General features: G+C 35.2%; 1 protein-coding gene across 7 annotated transcripts in view; it reads right to left on the bottom strand.

The window, feature by feature from the left end:
• Positions 1-20,850, bottom strand: part of STXBP4 (syntaxin binding protein 4) — an 84,693-nt gene that overhangs the window by 54,349 nt on the left and 9,494 nt on the right. For all 7 annotated transcript variants that reach the window (XM_075441045.1, XM_075441046.1, XM_075441047.1 and 4 more), the window contains 14 exons: positions 20,614-20,709; positions 19,538-19,607; positions 18,607-18,681; positions 16,313-16,398; positions 15,510-15,639; positions 14,821-14,953; positions 12,577-12,683; positions 11,988-12,171; positions 10,850-10,928; positions 8,134-8,216; positions 7,542-7,638; positions 6,094-6,206; positions 5,332-5,418; positions 3,718-3,783 (listed from right to left, as the gene is read on the bottom strand). In XM_075441045.1, coding sequence (XP_075297160.1) covers positions 3,718-3,783; positions 5,332-5,418; positions 6,094-6,206; positions 7,542-7,638; positions 8,134-8,216; positions 10,850-10,928; positions 11,988-12,171; positions 12,577-12,683; positions 14,821-14,953; positions 15,510-15,639; positions 16,313-16,398; positions 18,607-18,681; positions 19,538-19,607; positions 20,614-20,709 — 1,406 coding nt within the window. The remainder of the gene's footprint in view (positions 1-3,717; positions 3,784-5,331; positions 5,419-6,093; positions 6,207-7,541; positions 7,639-8,133; positions 8,217-10,849; positions 10,929-11,987; positions 12,172-12,576; positions 12,684-14,820; positions 14,954-15,509; positions 15,640-16,312; positions 16,399-18,606; positions 18,682-19,537; positions 19,608-20,613; positions 20,710-20,850) is intronic.

Raw genomic sequence — 20,850 nt, forward strand, 5'->3', positions numbered from 1 at the left:
AGGACATTTTCTTGCCACTGTAAGAAACAGCGTGACTCACCAGCAAGAAAAGCTGGTCCCTACTGATACAGGGGATGATTTGGTAGTCTTCAGTATCCTTCAGTAATAGGCTGCAGGTGGAAAAAGAGTCCCGGAGACAAAAGTGCAAAGATGCTCTGGTATTAAGTTTGACTAATAGAAATGAACACAGAGGCCTTGACAAAGGGTGGCATCTTAAAAATGCACACGTAGGAATTATTGAAATAAACTGGTATCAGAAAAGTCATGGGAAAATTGCTACAATGAAAAGGGAGGTCTTCATTTTGAAATAAGACCTCCTTGAGATAAAAGGTTTAATCTCTTATAATCCTTAATTGCCTTTACTCCTCCGTTGTTTTTTCAGAAACCTAATTGTCAAACATTAATTTCTCTGTAATAGCAGACTAAGTATGACCAGATTTCAACAGTGAAAGACCTAAAGGAATAATTAACGAACAATGGATTCTTACATTACAATGAAATGATTATCCACACTACAACTAGTAGTGAATTAGCAAAGTTTTCTGGCAAACCAGAGCTGTTTGCTAGAGCAGGCACAAACAGAAACGATGCCATCAGGTTTCCCAGTTCTACAGTTACTGAACCTGGCACTGCGGTGACTCGGTGGGTTCTCTTACTTACCCAGGTAAGGAGCCCCTACCAGTGAAGAACAGATGGATTACAGTATGCTTCAGCAACATTTTCTCTTGTCCCATTCAACTGCTTGTATGAAGGAAAATGCAAGAGAAATGGAATCTGCAGCTGCTAATATTTCATCTGTATAAATGCCTGATGGGACTATTTGTCATAATTTGGTAAAAAGCCACTACAACAAATAAGAAACTGCAAGTTGGAGGTGAGAAACTGAATCCTTACAGAATCAATTTCAAGGTACAGGGTGCTTTCCAAGCCAGGTTCTATTTCTTCCTTGCAAATTCAAGTGTCAGGAGAAGGTTTTATCCAAGTAATATTCCAGCCACCACAAACACTGGAAAAAAGGTATTCTTTTAAACTACATGAAAAATTGTAGTTACAATGTAATTATGTTTATTATTTTCCAAAAATTGTATGCCGAAAGCATCCTTTATAAGAACTCCTAAGTATCTTTACTCTATATATATAAAATTAAGAAGCTAATGAAATAAAAAAAACAAACCAATGTTTCTTTCAGGCAGGGTGCAATAAATTATATACTGCTTCCAAAACAGCAGCCATTCAAGTCCTAGTCTCCATAGCACCTCTCTTCCCCTTAGAAAACATAGAATAGCAAATCTTAGCCTTATGAAATACAAGTCCAGCAGTATGCGATACTACTAACAGTCTCCTGTCTTTATGACCTTTCACATTTACTATGTTTAGTGGAGGTGCTTTATCTGATAATAACTGCACAAAAAAAGCTCTAGTACTGAAGAGATCATTCAGGTTGGTATGACCCAGGACTTTCTGGCTGTACAGAATACAATTGGACTTGTCCAGGAAGACAGAAGACATCATTACAGATTTCACATTCATGGTGTTGACAAGACTTCAGGTGCTCAGAAGTGCCTTTCTATGTTTTGTGCTGATTTCAGCTTCCGTATGATTTTAAGAAAGACCCAAAGATAGTGCTATGTCACAGTCTCAAAGTGAAAATATACCAATTAATATATTTTAAATTGCCATAGACCACTATTAGAAAATAATTACTACCTCATTTCAAATTCAGCAATATTTCTAATCTTAAAAGTTTGTTTATCCTGTTAGCTACCAATTCAAGCACTGTTTAATGAATTGGTACAAACAAAACATGTTCATTAATCAGAACATTTGTACACCTGTCCTAATTAAGGTGTAATCTCTGTGATTCAGTTAGTAGACAATAGAAATACCACAAAAGATACTTGAATATATGACTGGTAGCCTATAGCCTCATTTTAAACCTTGTTTTTTCAGGAAAGCAGCGGCTTAAAAAAAATTAAATTGTACTGAATTCAGATGACCTTAAGCACATACCTAAGCTAGTTTGTTTACTTTTAATCAGGCCATTAGGGCTCAATAATATACTCATTGACTCATTTCACTAACTTAACCTCAAGCAGGAAAATAATAAATTAAATAACAACTTGTACTGTAAGTAGCCTATTTTTTTAAAAACTTTGTATTGCCATGAATGTCACCATCAATACTGGTTCTGAACTACAAATATACAAATAAACCACTTGAAAATGCATCAAGTATAAACAGAACTAAAATTTCCATTAAAAGCCTGCTTGTAAGCCCTAAAATAGGTCTCCAACTAACACAGTGCTGTAATTACATGTAATTAATTATTTCTCTTTCATTTCACTATATGGAACCTTTTCAACAGCAGCTACTTAAAACACTTACTAGAAAATCAGAGTATTTATCCCCTGGATGTTGGCACCGCAAAGCTGACCTTCACTGGCATATTAACTGTATTGGACAGAAAAATAACAGCACGAGGACCTCACGTGGTAGCAAACCTGCACTGCTGCCACTTAAAACACCATCGTAAACCATCCTGGACCAAGTCTACCTTCCCAGTAAGAGCAGGTAGATGAATTGAAACACTCGATGCTGAGGACCTGACGACCCTACTGGTTCATTCTGGGGTTTGTACTTTGTATCAGCATTAGTCTAGACTGATAGAGTGAACATCTGCTCTAGTCTAGAGCCACAGACTGAACATCCATTAGAGAATGGGAACATCAGGTGCACTACTGGAACATACTTCCAGTCAGATTTTAGCCAAAAAGGAATCCAATTTATTTCCCTGCTGTCCCACAGTGTATGGATGGCAACATCACAATATTAATGGAAAAAGCTTTCAAGCAGTTCTCTTATATTCAAGGAATAAAAGGTGATAATGAAGGTGCTGAACAAATCTACATATATAATCAAAAACGTAAACCAAATATTAATATAACAGTACATGGGAAGATTCTGAAACTGTATCTTATATTTTGCGTATGACACCTGGTGGAGCAGATAGCCACGAGAAATCCACAAGGAAGTACAGTAGCAGTACAGGAGAGAAAAAAGGTGGCCAGCTCGTAAGAAGAAAAGAGCTGACAGGATGATGTTCAGTAAATGCAGGAAACAAGAAAGTTACTTGGTTTTGAATACAAGCTATAAATGAGATGAGACACATACAACTGGAAATTTAAGAGGGACAAGAAGGCTAAATTTCATAAGAAACTCTGATTCCTTAGATAGATACGGAGACAGAAACCAGACATTCCCCAGAGAACACTTATTACCATTTTTTTTCCTGGTATCAGGTAGAATTGTCAAGTGCATCTATTTTTTAATTTCTAAAACTCTGGTTGACCTATAAAGTAGCTAACGTTTGGACTGTAGGCTAGGCACACTGTTGCCTAAGAACAGCAAAATCACTCCAAGAACACTTAAGACCAGAAAGGCGCCACTACCTTATTATCCAACTTCTCTGATCCAGCTTGTCTTACGGTTCCTACCTCAATTCAACAGCAGAGAAGTATTCTTACTCTGAAAACTTACGGATCAATATTCTCCAATTCTAATCAAAAGCTTTGTCGTAACAAAAGAAACAATTTGTGTAGAAATCAGCGTGAAAGTATAGTCTAGACGAGCATCAAGAGAGAAGGAAGTGCTCCCTTCTCCCTTCCACAAAAAATAGTAAAAAAAGAAAAAATGTATTTTTAAGAAACTTTAACATACTTGCTTGACTATTTGTAGCTCCGCTGTTAACTGCTTCTGTAAATTCACAGATTCAGACAGTTTTTCCTGTTCAAAAAAAACAAAAAAAAGGAAGGAATAGCTAATAATTAAGTCTGAAAGAGTTTTGATTCCTAAAACCCAATTAGATCTTTCACAACTACAGGTAGCAGTACTTCTATCAATGCACTTGCTGCCTTCTGTACAACTACTACATTCCTAGGCCACAACATAAGTTTGTTAGTAGCGTTGTATAATCAGAAACATACATATTGAAAAAGTTCTGGTGGAAGTAATAAATAATCAACAGCTTTTACAAAATGTGTGACAAAACCAGATTTTAATCTCTAAAAGCTAGTTTTTCAGAGAGTTCGTTGATACCGTTTAAGTCTCTGAGCATCTCAGGACTGTTTACTGGACATTTCAGTACTATAAATAAAATACACATTCTAACTCTCTTGTTACCTAGCCATCTAGCAAATGAGCAGAATAAAGACATTTTTGTGGCTTTAACAGATTGTTGTACAGCCTAATACTCATGTCAAGTTATTGTCAACATTGTGTGTTTGACCCTTCTCTCACTCACCTACTTATACAAGAAGCCTGTAGGTACACCATTTTCAGAAGGTTGAAAGTGCTAACGAAGTTTAAAAAAAACACAAAAGAGCTATAAAAGCACAAAGATTCTCATACTGAGTCAAACCAAAGGTATTTCTCACTCAGTATCAAGTATTTGACTACAGATTGTTAAGGGAAGAATGTAAGAAATGAGGCAATTCCAGACTGATCATTGCCAGTTTTCGACACCTGCAATTTAGGGACTCGTTAAGTATTCACTACTACCATGTTCAATGTAAACCAGGTTCTTTCATTTCAGTACAAAGTTTTCAGAAGATGAATCTTAGTGCACAGAATGAAGAAAAATCTCTGGGCGTGTCCAACTAAAGTTTTTGTAATCTATATCAAGAAAGAATTTTTTTGGACCAGAAGGTAATTTGTAGAATTGCCTGCATGCTAGGATCAATTTTCCAGTGCTATCCAAGAGCAAGAGTTAGGTATGCTGAATACAGAACCAGAATTTTTTACTTTTTGCGTTGTCAAAAAGGAAATTCAGGAGCATAGGATTGTGGTTGTAACCCAGGGTATTAAGAAACAATAAATATATTTGTTGCTTTAGGTCTTATGTACTTTATAATGTCTGTGAAAATATGTATTAGTTTTGAAAACAGATTAATTTATCGTCCAGTTCTGACTTCTTTCAAAAGTATCAGCATGCACTCAGACACTGTGGTTACTGGGATCACACATTTCTAAATAAATTCGCTATGCAAATCAAGTCAGTTCTCCAAATTCACTTTCACTTTTGTGAAATGTCTGCTTAGTCTCATTTCTCTGTGAATCTGATTTTAAAAATGCATTAGTATTCAGTATAATAAATAAAATTTACTGTCTGCAGAAATATATTGTAAGGATACAATCTTCAAATATTTGTTTGTTCTGCCTTTTTCTTTATTCATAAAAAATTGCACATAAAATTCAAAACAGTAAATTACTACATACACTCAAGAAGAAATTAGTCTCTTGAATAATTTAAAAGAAATAAAAATTAAGTATTACCTTTAATTTACTCATCTCTTTTAAAGCGTCATTTCTTTGTTTCTTAAGTCTTTCCATGTCATCCTCCAGAGAATCACAGGTTACAAACTGTGTGTATTTAATATGTAAGGTTAGAATGTATTGCTAACTGTATCTTCCATAATCTTTAACATCTTATCTTAAAAGGTCTTGCTAATAAAATGAGAGGATAATCTTAATTTTAAAATAATTTAAAGCTCTGAACATACTAAAAATGTTTTAGAAATTCTGACCATCTTATCTTCCAAACAAAAAATTATTTTTCCTGTCAAAAAGAATTAATAGAAATATTTTTTAAAGTACCAAGAATACAACACTAATAGCCCCTTGTTTTGTTCAATATTTTAAATAACATATAATTTTATTTTGGTATTCCTATGCTGCAAATGCTCTTCCTTAAAGTCACCTCTAGAATAAAGTGATTTTCACTATAGCAGTAGTTGAAATCACCAGGCTCGATAATTGTTTACCACTCACACAGGTAGTAGCAATTTGTATTTTACTGAGAAACCTCAGTAAATCACTGTGGTCCACACTTGCAACAAATCACAACCTATTTACGCAAATTGTTTTCTGCAAAGTAGGTTGCTTTAGAAAGCATCACAGAAACTAGGTTACTGTAAAGAACACCATGATACGGAGCTGTTCTAAACATCTGCCCAAGATCTGGGGTCATCTTACATATAATAAGCCCTCCAGTAATCTCCTCCCAACAGTTAAACACTGTACAGGCACACATTTTACCTGTGAATCCAGTAAGCTGGCAATGTCATTGACACCAAATGTTACAGATTTTTGGCCATCATCTGTTGCATTTGACTGCACAGAGAACAGATTCCTTGAAACTTCAACGAAATCTAGAAAACAGTTTAGATTTTGTTGCTGTAGTCCACTAGTTCAGTCTAGGAGCAGTATCACCAGATGCAACACAAGTATAATACCACAACATACGGCTACTCTTTTGTAATTGCAGTGTCTGCCCTCCATAAGTTTTCTAAAGAAAGAACATGAAAATCAGACATATCTCTGAACAGAAACACTTGGTAAGAATATGTTCAAAACAGATCTTGGGATGAAATATTCCTGAATCAAGTTGTGAAGGAGAAAAGGAGACAAAACGTGGTGCGAAGTTCACCTTCAAAGTACCTGGTTAGAGAGGCTCCACATTTGGCAGAGCCCTGTGAAAAAAGAAATCTGCACACCTGTTAGACACCTGCCCTTCCCAATGAATTGCCCTTACTAGAGAGGACACAGTGTTGCTCCAGGAAAAAGGAAAAAATTCGTGCTAGCTCACAGCTCATGGTTTCCTTTGCAGGTCCTTTAAATCCCTGATAGAGACAGGGTAAAATTGATGTTGACCAACTTGAAGGGTTTAAATACAAACACTACAGCATTCCCAATCAACACAGCTTGGGTTACCCATTCAGCCTGAATGCATTAAAAAAATATAATCTGCTACAATGTGACAGAGAAGTTGAAATATAAAGGTCAGTTTTTTCACACCACATAAAAACTGATGGAGATCCAGTATCTTTCTTGATAAGGTACTTGAAAATCCAGTGCCCTTCTGGATGGTTAAGTACAAGAAAATATTTTTCATATGCTAGCGTTTGATACTGTTTCTTATAAGCTTTAGGAAAAGCGAAATCTCCATTAGTTTTAGCATGAGAGCTATTGTAGGTCTCACAGCTTATGAGAAATATTCTTCAATTGTTAGTGTCACCTACCAAAATTGTCAGCAACTCATTCCCATCGGAATTAGGTTTAGCTAGAAGAACCATCAAGAGGGTCTCCATGTAATCTCTGTCTATATGCAAGAGTTTAAATGTTCTTGCTTCTCACAAACTAAACAAGTAAAATAATTCAACAGTTCAGTTGCTTCAAGAAGTCTCTTTAACCATCAATACCCTCCCAAGTAATTTTTGGCACCCTATTGTCAAGGCAAAAATTTAGGAATTTGTGAGCACAAAACCAAAACTTTCTCAAGGCTGCTCTTAATTGGATAAATTTGTGATTAGCTTTCGTATTACTTAGTATCAAAACTCCAAGAGTAGAATAAGGTTCTTGCCTCAAAGTATCATTTTATTTGCAGTAGCAACCCAATACTGACAGAAAATATATTAATGATTATTATCTATCATTTCTATATTCCCACATTTCATTATTTTCCACAGTAATTAACAAATTATTACCTCCAAAAGACACTGTTCCTTTAGAATCTTTCTGAAGTTGCTGCCTTAGGGCTTGCTGCTGTTCATCTGTGGGCTGAATCCCAAGATAATTCAATGCCTGGAAGGAGAAAACTTATTTTGGAGGAAAAAATAAAAAAGGATGGACTAGTGATAATGACTGCAGGGACACAGGGGAGTAATTAAAGAGCTACACTTCAAAGAGCCTTTGTATCATAGTACACTCTCACAGACAACACTTTTATTCCAGAGACACTCCGTGACTTCTCCTTCTAACTGAGAGATGCTCACATATTATTTAACCTTGAATACAGATGAGTGCAATAAGCAAAACCCTTTGTCCTTAATAACTGCCGTAAAAATCCTGAGGGATGTTCATATTCCTGGAAGAGTTAGTCAGTAACTAGATTGACAAAAACAGTAATTTGCCCAATACGTAAAATGAAATATTGGCCTGCAACCTGAAAGAACTATGCAAATAGAAAATTTAGTCTATAATTTATACCTTAAAAGTTTGTCAACCTAGAAATAGTCTCCATATGTTTTACATGCATCATGAAGGAGGAGAAAGGAAAATTCCAAAGATTGCATTTACCCTCTCCAGCCTTTCTGCTTTGAGACGAATAGTAGAGTTCCTTCCTTGCTGCTCATAATCATCATGCTGGCTGTGGGCAATAACTAAGAAGAAAAAAATTAAAATTAAATAATTATACAGTTGTAACTGCTTTGAAAAATTTGTTCGGAAGCTCTGCTCATCAAACAGATGCCAGCTAAATATTCCCTTGCCACAAATAAATGTTAATATTTAGATAGACTTTTTTTTTAAAGGACATAATTGTAATAAACAAAAATTATGGGTATCAATCATTTAAACTATTTCTTCACATTAAAAAGTGACAAGTGGCAACTTAGCAGAAAGAAACCAGGAATAACTTTGAGCAATTCATCAAGCATATGGCTTACACTTGTGGTATTTTCTCTGCTCTCAGGGAATGACCTGTTGCCAACTACAGGCTGAGTGGAAGTAGTTCAGACTGAATTCCAGCAGGATCCTCAGTATTTTTTGCTGGGGAGGAACTCTTTTCCAAGAACTACTATCCACTGAGCCACCATCCCCTCCTCTCCAATTCTTATAGGCAGAAACACAACAGGTTTGCATAATTTTAGCTAGCTACATTAATAACTTATGGTGCATCTATTTTATTTCCAACATACACAGATGATTAAGCTGAGGAAAGGAAAAGCAGTTAGCAGTACTAAGCAGTCCATATGCAAGACTGCAGAACAATTGCTTGTTTTTTGGTGTGTGTGCTTAGTTTTAATGGAACTCAAGAAATGTGGTCACAGCTTTGTCGTATTTGAGACATGCCTGTGGATAAAACACAAGAAGCAGCAACCTTTGGAAGCCTTTGATCACCGACAGCAGGGAAAAGGAGGAGTTAACTATCAAATTCTTTAGATTCTAGATGTATTACACTATGTGAACAGAACAAATTCATTGCCTTGTTTTTTTCAGAAGAAAATGGGATACCCATTTGCATTATTTATAAATCTAATTTAAATCTTAATTAATTGATCAAAGGACTAAAGAGGTACTCAAACCAAAACCAGCATTTGAAAACTAAAGGATCCTTCAGTTTGAGACTCTCTAAAGGAACAGAAGGAATCACATAGAATTCTTTTTTTTTAATTTCACAGCATATCTGTTTCCAAGCTCAAAGTAATTTACATTCTCTTTATATGCCAAGAGCATAAACCAAAACATCTTGAAAATCTCTGACACTAACACCTCTCACATGCTATATTAAATTCTGAAGACAGTGGGCTAGAACCTCAGCTGAATTGGCACACTTCAGCTCAGAAGGAAAAAGCCTTGTGTATAGTTTGTGTAAGAATTTCTCAAATTTATGCTGATTTTTCTTACAGCACTTTGGGAAAAAAAAAAAAATGTAATAGCTACTTTAATTTTTCCAGGTTATCCTTGCAAGGTTATCTTTGAAAAAGGGAAGCATGAGAGAAGTGGCAGCTTTGACCAAGGATGTACTATTAAATAAGACTAAAATGAAAAATGACAAGAAACAGTACAAACTGGTGCTGCAAGTATTTCTGCTTTCCACTCTACTAGCTACATTATTCAGATACGTTAAGAAACCATGGCCTTCTTGGTCTCATTAAACAACAATGAAGCTCCTGTGTATTTCATTATATTAACCAAGAGTCTTATATTCTGAATATATTCCAACAGAGCCTTCTGTCTTGTTCCTCTGATTTTGTGGTGCTTTTCATGATCAATATGAAAAAACTGTGTGATCACTAAACTCCAGGTGTATTCAATACTACAACCTTTCTAGTTTCAAGTTCCCTTTCAGTCAGCTCACCCTTCAAGGAAGGAAGCCAACTGGTCAGGTTTGCAATATGGAGTCTGTTTCATTTAAAATTAGGATATCTAATATGGGCCATAATAAATGCAGGTATAATTTAAATAATATCAGTGGAGTGACATCTAGAATGAATCTGATCCTGTGTATTTGTCCTTCTTAGTATATTAGACATCAAGTTGAGAAGCACAGGGTGTGTGTTCTTACTACCACCTGAAGAAACAGAATATAGCTCAGGTCTTCATACTTCATATTACTGTGTCCCCTGAGACTTTCATTGTAATGCCATGCCACTGCATTTTCACTGTTTGTAAATACCATGCATATTTGTTTTCCAAAGGGATTTCAATTGTTCACTTCAGATTTGGTTCTGACCAAATTCCACGACCTCTGTTTTTCCTTAGTGTTGTTTTCAAAATATACATTTAGAGATATTATCAAAGTGACCACTGTTTTTGAATGTTGTGACTCATAAATAAACATATATATTCTACTTGTTATTAAATGAAAAACTATTAGAGGTCTGCATGTTCCTTCTATCCTTCCAATATGCTGTCATGATTTTAAAAAAAAAAAAGTGCAAACAGTATAATTTCATCAAATCAAGAAAGTACAGTTTCTATGGCAACCTAATCTTGATCTATATGTGAGTCTTCATTATCTGGTTTCTACTGTCTATTATCATTACTGCTGTATAGCAAATGTTGTGACCATTCATTTTTGTTTGGTTTCAGCTGTTGTTAAAGACAACATAAGTTTTATTTGACAGAAGATACTAAACAATCTATTGATCTCAGTCCTTTATTTAGTACCACAAAAACAATGCTATATTCTTTTTTTTTTCCAAAGACTATTGAGTCTCACTATGTACTATTTTCTGTATGACAGTTATCGAAGAAAAAAAGTGTGGCAGGGAATTAAATCAGCATTTACCAGTGGCAGACACATCAGCAGGACTGCTGTCTAGAGAAGTAATTGGAGATTGCTCTCCCATCTTGACTCCAGTTTCCATCTATGAAACAAAATCAAAACTCATGAAATACCATTTCTAAAGCAGATCACAAGCCAAACTAGAAACACACATTAGTGTAAAAGAGAGGGAGAGGCAGGAAGACCAGGGGGGGAAACAGGGCTGGACAGATAGGGTTCTAAACACCCCTAGCAGAAAACAGAAGGTGTAGGGGAGTGGGGATGGTGAGAAGGCACGCCATTCAAAAAATTTAAATCAGGGCCTTATCAAAACCTTAGTTCGGTTCTGAATATCCTCACAGATTAAGATAGCACAGTCTCTCTAGGCAACCTGCTTCAATGTTTATATCTCTAACAGGAAAGGAAAACGGGCAAAAATTTTAAGTACAAACATAAGAACAGTTGACAATCACCTGTTTTGACTTTGTTTGACACTGAACATTTTAGTCTTCCTTGTTCAAAGCCAGTATTTTCTTTAGTTTAAAAATGTGATAAATTAAAAATGTTTTTTTAAAAATTGAAATAGAATAGTTTTTATATCTTTCTTATGGTCAACATTACTTCTTTACGCTAATGGGGAGCTGTATGAATTAAAACAACAATTGTTGCTTAGCTGAAAGAAAGTGGAAAACACATTCTTCTAGGACTCTGATTTTTAAGCAAAAATCTCATCATCATGGAGGAAGTGTAACTTGTCAGACTGTTCTGTACTTACTCCTATGTAGTAATCAGAGTACTTTATCTGTGAAATATATAACTATACTTATCTAATTCTGAAACTTTACTCCCTAGAGAAACAGTAGGGAGAACTTTGTATCTAAGAATATGGTTAATGCTTATTTTATTTGATTTGTTTTCTTACCACAAGTTGACCAATACTATTATTCCTCTCATCAGTGTGGTTTACTCTATGGTTACACAACATGTTTTCTGCAAAAGTCTTGATATTCCAAAGAATTACTATTGTGTGGGAAAAAGAGTCAGTCATTTTCTTACTACAATGGCAATGGAATTAAAATAACCCTATACTGAAATTCCAATAACATTAGGAAAAACAACCATTTGCTCACTTTATACTAAGAGCAGTAATAATTATACTCACAGCGTTTGGAGTGAACATTGAAACAAGGTTCCCGTTAGCACATGTCAGAGAACTAAGTACTGCAGCCTGCTGCTCTCCAGATGCTACAGAAGATGTTAAGAGGCTGGAAGGACGTTGCAGATTCTCGGAGTAACTGGGAATATTTTTTTGTCTAATAAAAGCTATCTCCCAAAAACTTTCAGACCTAAAGTTAAAAATAAGATTTTTCAACATATTGTATACTATACTGTGCATAAGATTACACGTTACTCTTGCAAAACTTACATTTTCCCAAACACTATGTGTGATTTTATTTAATTATTTTTCTAAAAGGGTGCTCTATTCCCCATCCTTAAAAAAGGCAAATACTGTGGTTTGGGTTTTTGTTTTATTTTTTTAATTTTGAAATGAAAGAAAGTATCATCCTTTTACGGGTCTAAAAGTTGCATTTGAGTCTTTTTCTATGAAATAATATTGCAACTGAGTATTCAAAAAAAATTAATATCCCTTGCTTTTCTTCCAAGTACACAAAACATTTCACATTAATCTAAACATAAATACTGTATAATAAACTATTTTGGAGGGTTAGCTGTTTGACAGTAACAGATACCTCATCTTTGTTCTGCTGATTATACTTTTTGCCTCTTCATACGAGACACCAATCATTGACTCTTTGTTTATGGACACAAGTTGATCTCCAGGCCTCAATCGTCCATCCTAACATAACAAAATAAAAAAACAAACCCAAAAATTTTATATTAATTGCTAACACTACAGAAAGAATTGTATATTCACAGCACTTTAACATAGTCCTCTGGATCTGTTAGGACAAGAAGTATCAAGAATGGCTATACATTTTGCCTCACAGTCTTCCAGAAATAAACAGCAGATCAAACGATCACTTAATCATCAAGACAGCAGTAATTATAAAAGCTTCATCAGGCAGAATGGATCTCAGATAATGTGTAAAGATGACGTTTGGACCCAGATACATATTTCTTTTAAAAAGATCCCAACCAAACTAAGCACGGATATTTTTTACAGCAAGGAGTACCAACCCATGTGACTACAGGAAGCTTCTTTACTAATTAATTCAGCTGTGATCTAGATTAATTTGCATTTCAAACCCAAACGTTCTCGGCTATATACGGGATTCTTCAGGCACTTACTAGCCATACTACCCTTAATGAGGAAAACAGATTAGTCTGTTAGGAATTCACCAGTCAAAACTACGACAAATAAAATTGTCAACTTTGCACATCTGTTGAATCAATTGCAAACTTTTTACCAACACAGGAACAGATCACATTTCTGTCTTGGAGACTGTAAGACAAGACTTTAAACATGCTAGGCTAGATTTCTCACTAAGATGAAGCTTTCTTTACTCGCATTGTAGAAGGCGCCTCAACAATTTAACTTAAAATTCATCTATGGTTACAGGCACTTATAACATTTATCTGATGTAATACACATCACATTACACACAACATGTCTGTGTTCTACAGCTCTTAAGAAATCAATCACAGAATCAGTCTGACCATGTGAAACAAACTGTGTACACAAAAAGATACCTACGAAGTAAGTAAAATACCTTTTCAAGACCAGTATAATTTTATATACTTAATACCCCCATACCATAATTTTAGCTGCGTTATTTCAAACTTATGATAGCACTTTCCTACACTGTTTTGTCACTTAGTGTTTTGATTTTGATTAAATAGAAAAGTTGTAGAGCTTCTATCTCACTTGCATCGAGCCTGTTAAAAGATACCCATTTCAATGCTGCCCTCACGTGGCACAGATTTAAAATATGCTTGCTACTTAGGTTTCTCAAAGAGGACATCAAGATAGGGAAATTACCTCTAATATTGCTATATATATATATAATATTATATATATTGTATAATATTAGAACCAACCACAAATTAATGTCTTGGTCTATCGATTAGCTATGAGAGGCTTTAAATTGTATGTTTACAATGAGGAAAATGCTTTAGAAGCCACAACAAAATAGGAGAAAACAAAACATGTATGATTACCGTTTATCTACTAAAAGAAGTCCTGGAGAAATGCTGCGTTTTTTCCTTCCATCTTGGCATTTTGGGATTAACCTTAATCTACAAAAATTCAGTTGCAAATAGTTGTAGACAGTTTCGGGGCAAAACTCACTGCTCGTGAAATTAACTTGTACCCTCTTGCTTGGCAAGGGGCAAAACTGGTGATCTACAGGTCAAAATAACCATAATAACTCAGGATGCAAAAGGAGACACTCGGATAAACAGTTTTGTGTACTAGAACCAGACACAGTTCTGTTATTTTTTAAAACTGACAAGCCCTCCTAATTTGCATACTGCATTTCTCATAAATGAAAACAGTAATCAGTACTGATTCACACATTTTATTAGTCTGCACGATCAGAATTTTTTTTTTTATTCTAATTCGTCTACAGAATGCTTTCCAACTGCAAGGATTCACCCAAATTAAGTTCAAGGGAAAAAAGGTATTCCTGAATATCAAGAAAAAAAAAAAAGAGATGTAATCTGTAGCTCTGTCCCACCCGTGCTGATTTATGTTGCATCATGCAACCTCTTAAACAAGTTGATTACTTACTTTCTCACACATAAATTGGGGAATAAGATGCTTATTTACCTCAAATGAACTCATGAATCATTTTCATTACCATGTATCTATGCTTTGGTGCAATGAGCTAATTCTATTTAAAGAGAAAGCATGCAGAACCACACACACAATTTGTATTTAAAATATAACTGTATATATGAAATACTGAAGTAGGTACTAAGTGAAAGCAAAAATACAGGTGGACTGAAGGAGAGAGGGGAAAAAAGGTCTTTACCTTATGACAATCACCACCAGGGATAATTTCTTGAATATATACCAAAGGCCCTTCATTTCTGTTAATTCCTCCTACAATATTCAAACCTAGGCTTGTTCCTTTGCAAACAGAGATAATCTGAAATGCACTATCCCTACAAAGAGAAAGGAGAAAAAAAAAAGTATAATTACTCCACAGAACTAGACACTCAATAAAGACTGAAGTGATACATTATCTTTATCTTACTGATTTCACAAATATGTGTTACAGCAACATTGACATTTAATTGCAATGTTCAAACATTACACTGCCTTCTTACTACACAATCAGAAACTTCAGTTGTTACTTCTGGCAACTACAGAAAGAACCGATGTATTATTTTACAAGAATAAAAGCTCCTCTCTGCCATACATATCCAAGGCTTATGGGAGTACCTGCATATACATAAAACAGAAGCATTAATTCATTAGGAAACACTAAGATCAAAAGTCAAACTAATTTATCTACTTCTACCATGTAGATAATAAATACATGAGCAAAATACCTTCTTAAAACTGAAAGTTTGCAATATCAACAGTATTTTAACTCACATGATTAAATAAAAAAAAAAAGTTGAGCACTTTGTGCTCGACGGAAAATTTTCCTGAGCAGCCAAATACACCATTGTTTATAGCTCACACAAGAGAGTTACAGTCAGTTGCGGAAATTACTTTGCAAGCTTTGGGGATAGTGCTGGGAAATTATTATTTCTGCTGATGGTCGTGGTATTGTCCTTTGGATGCAACTGAGGACTCTGTGACCTTGAGGATGAGCCAGAAGAAGTGCTGTCTACAGATTTTGCTTGAAGAAAAGAAATAATGGAGAAAATGAGTAAAAAACGCATTTTGGAAAAAGCACCAAGTTTCAGCTCATGTAAGTAAGTTCAGTGGGCATATTTTCATGTTAGAAAACAGACAAACTATAAGCAATCAAATAACCAAAAAAAGATTAAGTCTACATAGCTAAGAATTGTGAGACACCCAGAGTTTCAGGAATAATTCTTTAAAATATATCAATGATTTTTTTTTTTCAAACTGGGTGCAAAAATAATCTTGGCTGAATAATCACTCATGCTATATAAAGGCATTCTAACAAGGCAATAATTCCACGAGGATTAGAATTCATGGTATTCTACCTCAAATTTTTATTAGTATTTTGAAATCCTATGGTACATTTAATCTACAAATACAAATATTTTTCACATTATTCATTAATTAAATTGCCGAAAGTAGGTGGTAGTATATTTAAGAGTTGAGTCAACTGACACACAAACCAGTGAAGTTACATGTTTAGACTACCAAGTTAATGTTGAAATCTAAGCAAACCCGTGTGCTTTGCCTGACCTTCAGTCACTTCCTCCAATATAGCCTCCTCATAAATGAAAAGACCTTTAAGTGTAAGCTTCTACTTCTACTCCGCTGAAGTATGACTACTGTCCTTCAGGACTACGTCAGGCTAGGAAGCAACTTCTCACCAGCTGATAGTTGTGTTGGAGAACTTCTTGCAGAGTTGGTGTCACTGTGAGAGCCGTACTTATCCATCAGGTGAAGAAATTCTTTCCTGTGGCAATAAAAAGATCCTCTTTGTCAGGATCTGGCGTTGGTTTAAATGCATCCCTTGAAACCTGCTACTGTTTCTACTGAACAGTTACCCGACCTCAGAGAAGGAAGCTCAACCTCAACTGAGAGAGGAAAGCGCTATCAAATATTTGGAAGAGGCAAGAAAATGTTAATGTAATACCAAAGGATAAGGATGGAATAGCAATAGACTACAAATGAAATGGACTATTGGTAGAAAAGCTTAATTATTACCTCTTTTTACCCTGGATTTCAACACTTCAAAAACTTGAATTACAAGTCAACTACAGATAATAAGACAGTGGTATTACTTAGGTCCAGAACAAGTTATTTATATTAGAAGAAATCAGATAATATATCTATAGCATACCCATATTTTTAAAGAGTGCTTTTAGTTCAACTATACTGAAGAACCACCCAGAGGAGACGGGAAAACAAAGCTGTGGTACTCACAAGAGGATAGAAGAAATATTTATTAATGGGTCAAGACTGAGTAGAACAGATGCAAATTGTTAACTTCTATTTAGCTTTCTCAGAAATTTGCAGTCTATTTCATCTGAGGTAAACAACTCTATCTATTAAATATTGTATGTGTTTGGGTTTTGCTTATCTTTTTGATTTTAATATCTTTTCCTAAAAAGCCTCAACAGATGAAGCAAAGGGCAATTCTTGGTCAGGCACACTGCTGAAAAAATAATAATAAAAAGTAAAAGCAGAAATTCTTTGCAGAAACCAATCATATTGTAACGAACTAGCAAAAAAGTGGCAAAGATGTACATCCTGCATTGCATGCACTAAAGAGCAAACAAAACCTCCTGATTAATCCAATACTGAATGCAGCCTAATTTAAAAAATATTTATAATTTGAGTTATGATTACCTCAGTGATAACAGATTTAAAAAAATAATCTAGAAGGATGCAAGCCAGAAATATCAGCAAATTAATATTATAGAATTAGAGAGAGAGAACATAAATTAACTGATTGCAGGGAATGTAATTCCCAAGCAATTCCAGTGACTGCAGAGGGTCAATGCATTATTTTGTAAAAAAATGACAGAATTTATTGAACTAATGCCAGACACAGGGAACACACAAACACAGCTGAGTGTAAATCAAACAATCTTTTAACACAGGAATGTGCAGTCACAAGACATTAATTCACAGGTCTCCGAGTGAGTGACTACATGTAGCGGCAAATTCTGCCCAGGCCATTGGGCGTACCACCAGAATGGTGAAAGGACTGATGGATTTTAATTATTCAAGGAGTTGAGAGAAACTAGGTCAGTATACTTTAGATAAAAGCAGATTATGAGTGGACCTCACATATATCTAGGCAGTCTGGAAAAAAGGAGAGATCAGAGGCTACAGAGCGATTTAAATGTCTGTCAAATAGAAAAAATACAGGAGCAGGAAAAGAAAGCTTAAATAGGACAAAAGGCTAAAGGAATTTAGAGAAGACTCCCTTATGGAGAGATTACTCTGTAAGTGGAACATCCCAGGAAAGGCAAATAACAGCAGATACTCTTGCAATGATTATCAAATGCAGTTACCTAACAGCCTTTTCCTCCAGAGATTTATGTCACAAGGGGATACAGACCTGGATCATAGCATTTCCAACAATTCTCTGCCAATATTGGTTTATATACTTAACATTAGACAGCAAGGTTAAAGCAATATTTAACATAAATGTCCTTACAACAGATGTATTTTGGACTGCCTTCTGCAGTGAACAATTTAACCTACTTATCCAAATTAATTCAAAGCACATTAAAGATTGAAAAGCAAGCTTCCAAGGGGAAACAGTAACTAAATCTGCCCTTTTCCAGAAGGCTAGACCAGCTTAAATCATACAGTTCTGTGGTACTGTTGATCTAAGGCATTCCTCACAGTGTGAGAAATATTTAAAAAAAAAATCACAGCAAATAGTTTTTAATGGTATTAGCTGGCAACATAACATTTCAGTCCTCTTCAGTACACTGAAACTGGCCCGAGCTTGCTACTTTAATTGATGCAAATAGTCTCAGAATGAATTGGTATCAAACACTACACAGAAAAAATGTGACGTGGTGCAATTTTGTGATTAAAACTAATCTGAAAGAAAAATACTTGCAAGCCCGCCCACCCAACCTTAGGTATAGTGTTGGCTTTTTATTAGTTTTGAGGTTAAATAAATGTTTTATTTTTCTCTTACTTTGCTTCCTCATCTCTGGCAACTAGCAAAGACATGTGATTAGATGCTGATGCTGTTCGCAAGATGTCAACAGCCCTAGAAGGGGGGAAAAACAGACAAATAAATATACCAGGGTGCTGTCAAGAAGGACACAGTGAGTAATGCTAAAAGAGCAGGAAAATGAACAAATTCTTAATGTAGTTGATCATTATGACTGCCAGATACAGAGGGAAAACCTTGTCAGCAACACAACCCAAATTAAGCACTGGGGAACTGATGAAAGACAGACTGTGGCGAGTCTGCACCTAGTGACAGGAACAAAGTGGGATTGCCCTCTCTTTCCCTTCCCTTTCGTCCCCATCTTTCCTTGGTTCATCCTACTGCCTTCCTGGACCTCCTTCGGGATTAACAGCCTACACGAACGAAAAACTACCACTCAGGTATGCTTCATGGCTGAGGGAAATCCTAAGCAGTATCTACTGTAATTTTTCTTTGAATTTTATATCTACATCCCCAACACTAAACTGCACTGATCTCTGGTGATCCAGCTACAGAAACCATCCAGCATATTCTACAGATTTTTCTAAACATTTTCTCCTCTGTTACAATGACACTTGTTAGCTGCATCATTTGCATTCACCAGTATTGCACCAACAGATAGTCATAAAAATATTTGAAAAGCTTAGTATGTTTTAATGCTATTTCCACATACATTCTGTAATCTATATCATGAAGAAACTAGCTTACTCTGTCATTATAAAAGCATATAAAGTCCTGTCACTTTTCCATTATAGTTTCGCTGAATTAGATTTATAGGATAAATTAATTGCTAGCTGAACTCCAAGGACCTCAGTGGAGTTGGGCTCTTTTAGTCAGTAGTTGATAATGTCCAAAAAGAAGCCATATAATATTCCAAGCTCTAATAAACAGCTAGTAATCAGTACAAACATACCTTTCATTGGTTACTCCAACTAAGTTTTCTCCATTGACATCCAAAATTAGGTCGCCAGTGAGCAAACGGCCTGGTAATGAAATCAACAGTAATGCATGAATCAACAGGGAAATTGTGAACATATCGTATCACAGCAATAAACCAGGGCTTTTTCTTACAATTTTGTGTGATCTAATGCAATAAACAACCTCATGACTTTCAGCAGATTAAGTTCTCATCCTAATTAACCTAGGCTATTGTTATAAGACTAATAACTATCAATCAGTTTTACTAACCACAAAATAGCCACTGAAAGTAAGTGTTCTTCTGCTATTTGTATTATCTACACATAGCACAAATATTTGCGCTACTGGAATTCGTATTTCACAGTTGTGGAATTAACTTCCAGCTGAAATTTGCTTGTAACACACATGTACATTACCACATAGAAATACATTAATGTTTTATACATTAATAAAGACATCTAGAAGATTTTTTAGAATCATTCCTATTTTTAACTTTCTGCAAATATCAAGTTTAGGAACGATCGCTTTTGAATTAGGTTTAGATTATTTTAAATGATCATTCTGCACAAGACCAAATGGAATCTCAACCTCCCCACCCCCCCAGCCCTAGGACAGAAGTATAATATGTAACTTTATTATTGCAAACTCTACCTAGTATAATTCATTCTTTCCACACTGAACATCTAAGCTACCACTTAAAAAAAAAAATTAACTCATTAAAAATACTGGTTCTGTAAAGGAAACACCACTCTTACCCCTACGAATCAGAAGAGGTTCAACATCTCAACGCTTATTTAGCAGTGCTGAAAAATCGACAATTGCTTTCACACCAGCCATATCTAGATTTGTATCTAGATTTGAACACATTTTCAAAAACTGAGAGTATCAAAATGTTTTCCCATGAGGGGTCCAAGCTTCATTTCTCAATTTTAAAGTAAGCCACAACATCACGAATCCTGACTAAACCATGCTATTTTAAATCTCCTTATCCACAAAGTAAAATAAAGACGACTTCTTTTGACAGCTTTTTATATGCAGAGTGTTCGTAAGAAAAAATTTAAAATTACTTACTATCTACAGCAGCAACCCCTCCAGGTAGAATTCTCTTTATGAAAATCCCATAATCTTCTGCTGTTTGCGCCCGATAACCTCCAATGATTTTAACTCCTGCAGAACAAACAAAAGAAACAAGCAGAAATTATTTATTCCACCTACTGTGCTAAATGGATTGACAGTCAAATCCATAAAAGCCAGATGCAATCAACTTCTACTTATGACAGTGTGAACTGGAAAAGCTCACCAGGTGCT

Source organism: Opisthocomus hoazin, chromosome 21 (genome assembly GCF_030867145.1).
Source record: "Opisthocomus hoazin isolate bOpiHoa1 chromosome 21, bOpiHoa1.hap1, whole genome shotgun sequence".
Lineage (NCBI taxonomy): Eukaryota > Metazoa > Chordata > Aves > Opisthocomiformes > Opisthocomidae > Opisthocomus > Opisthocomus hoazin.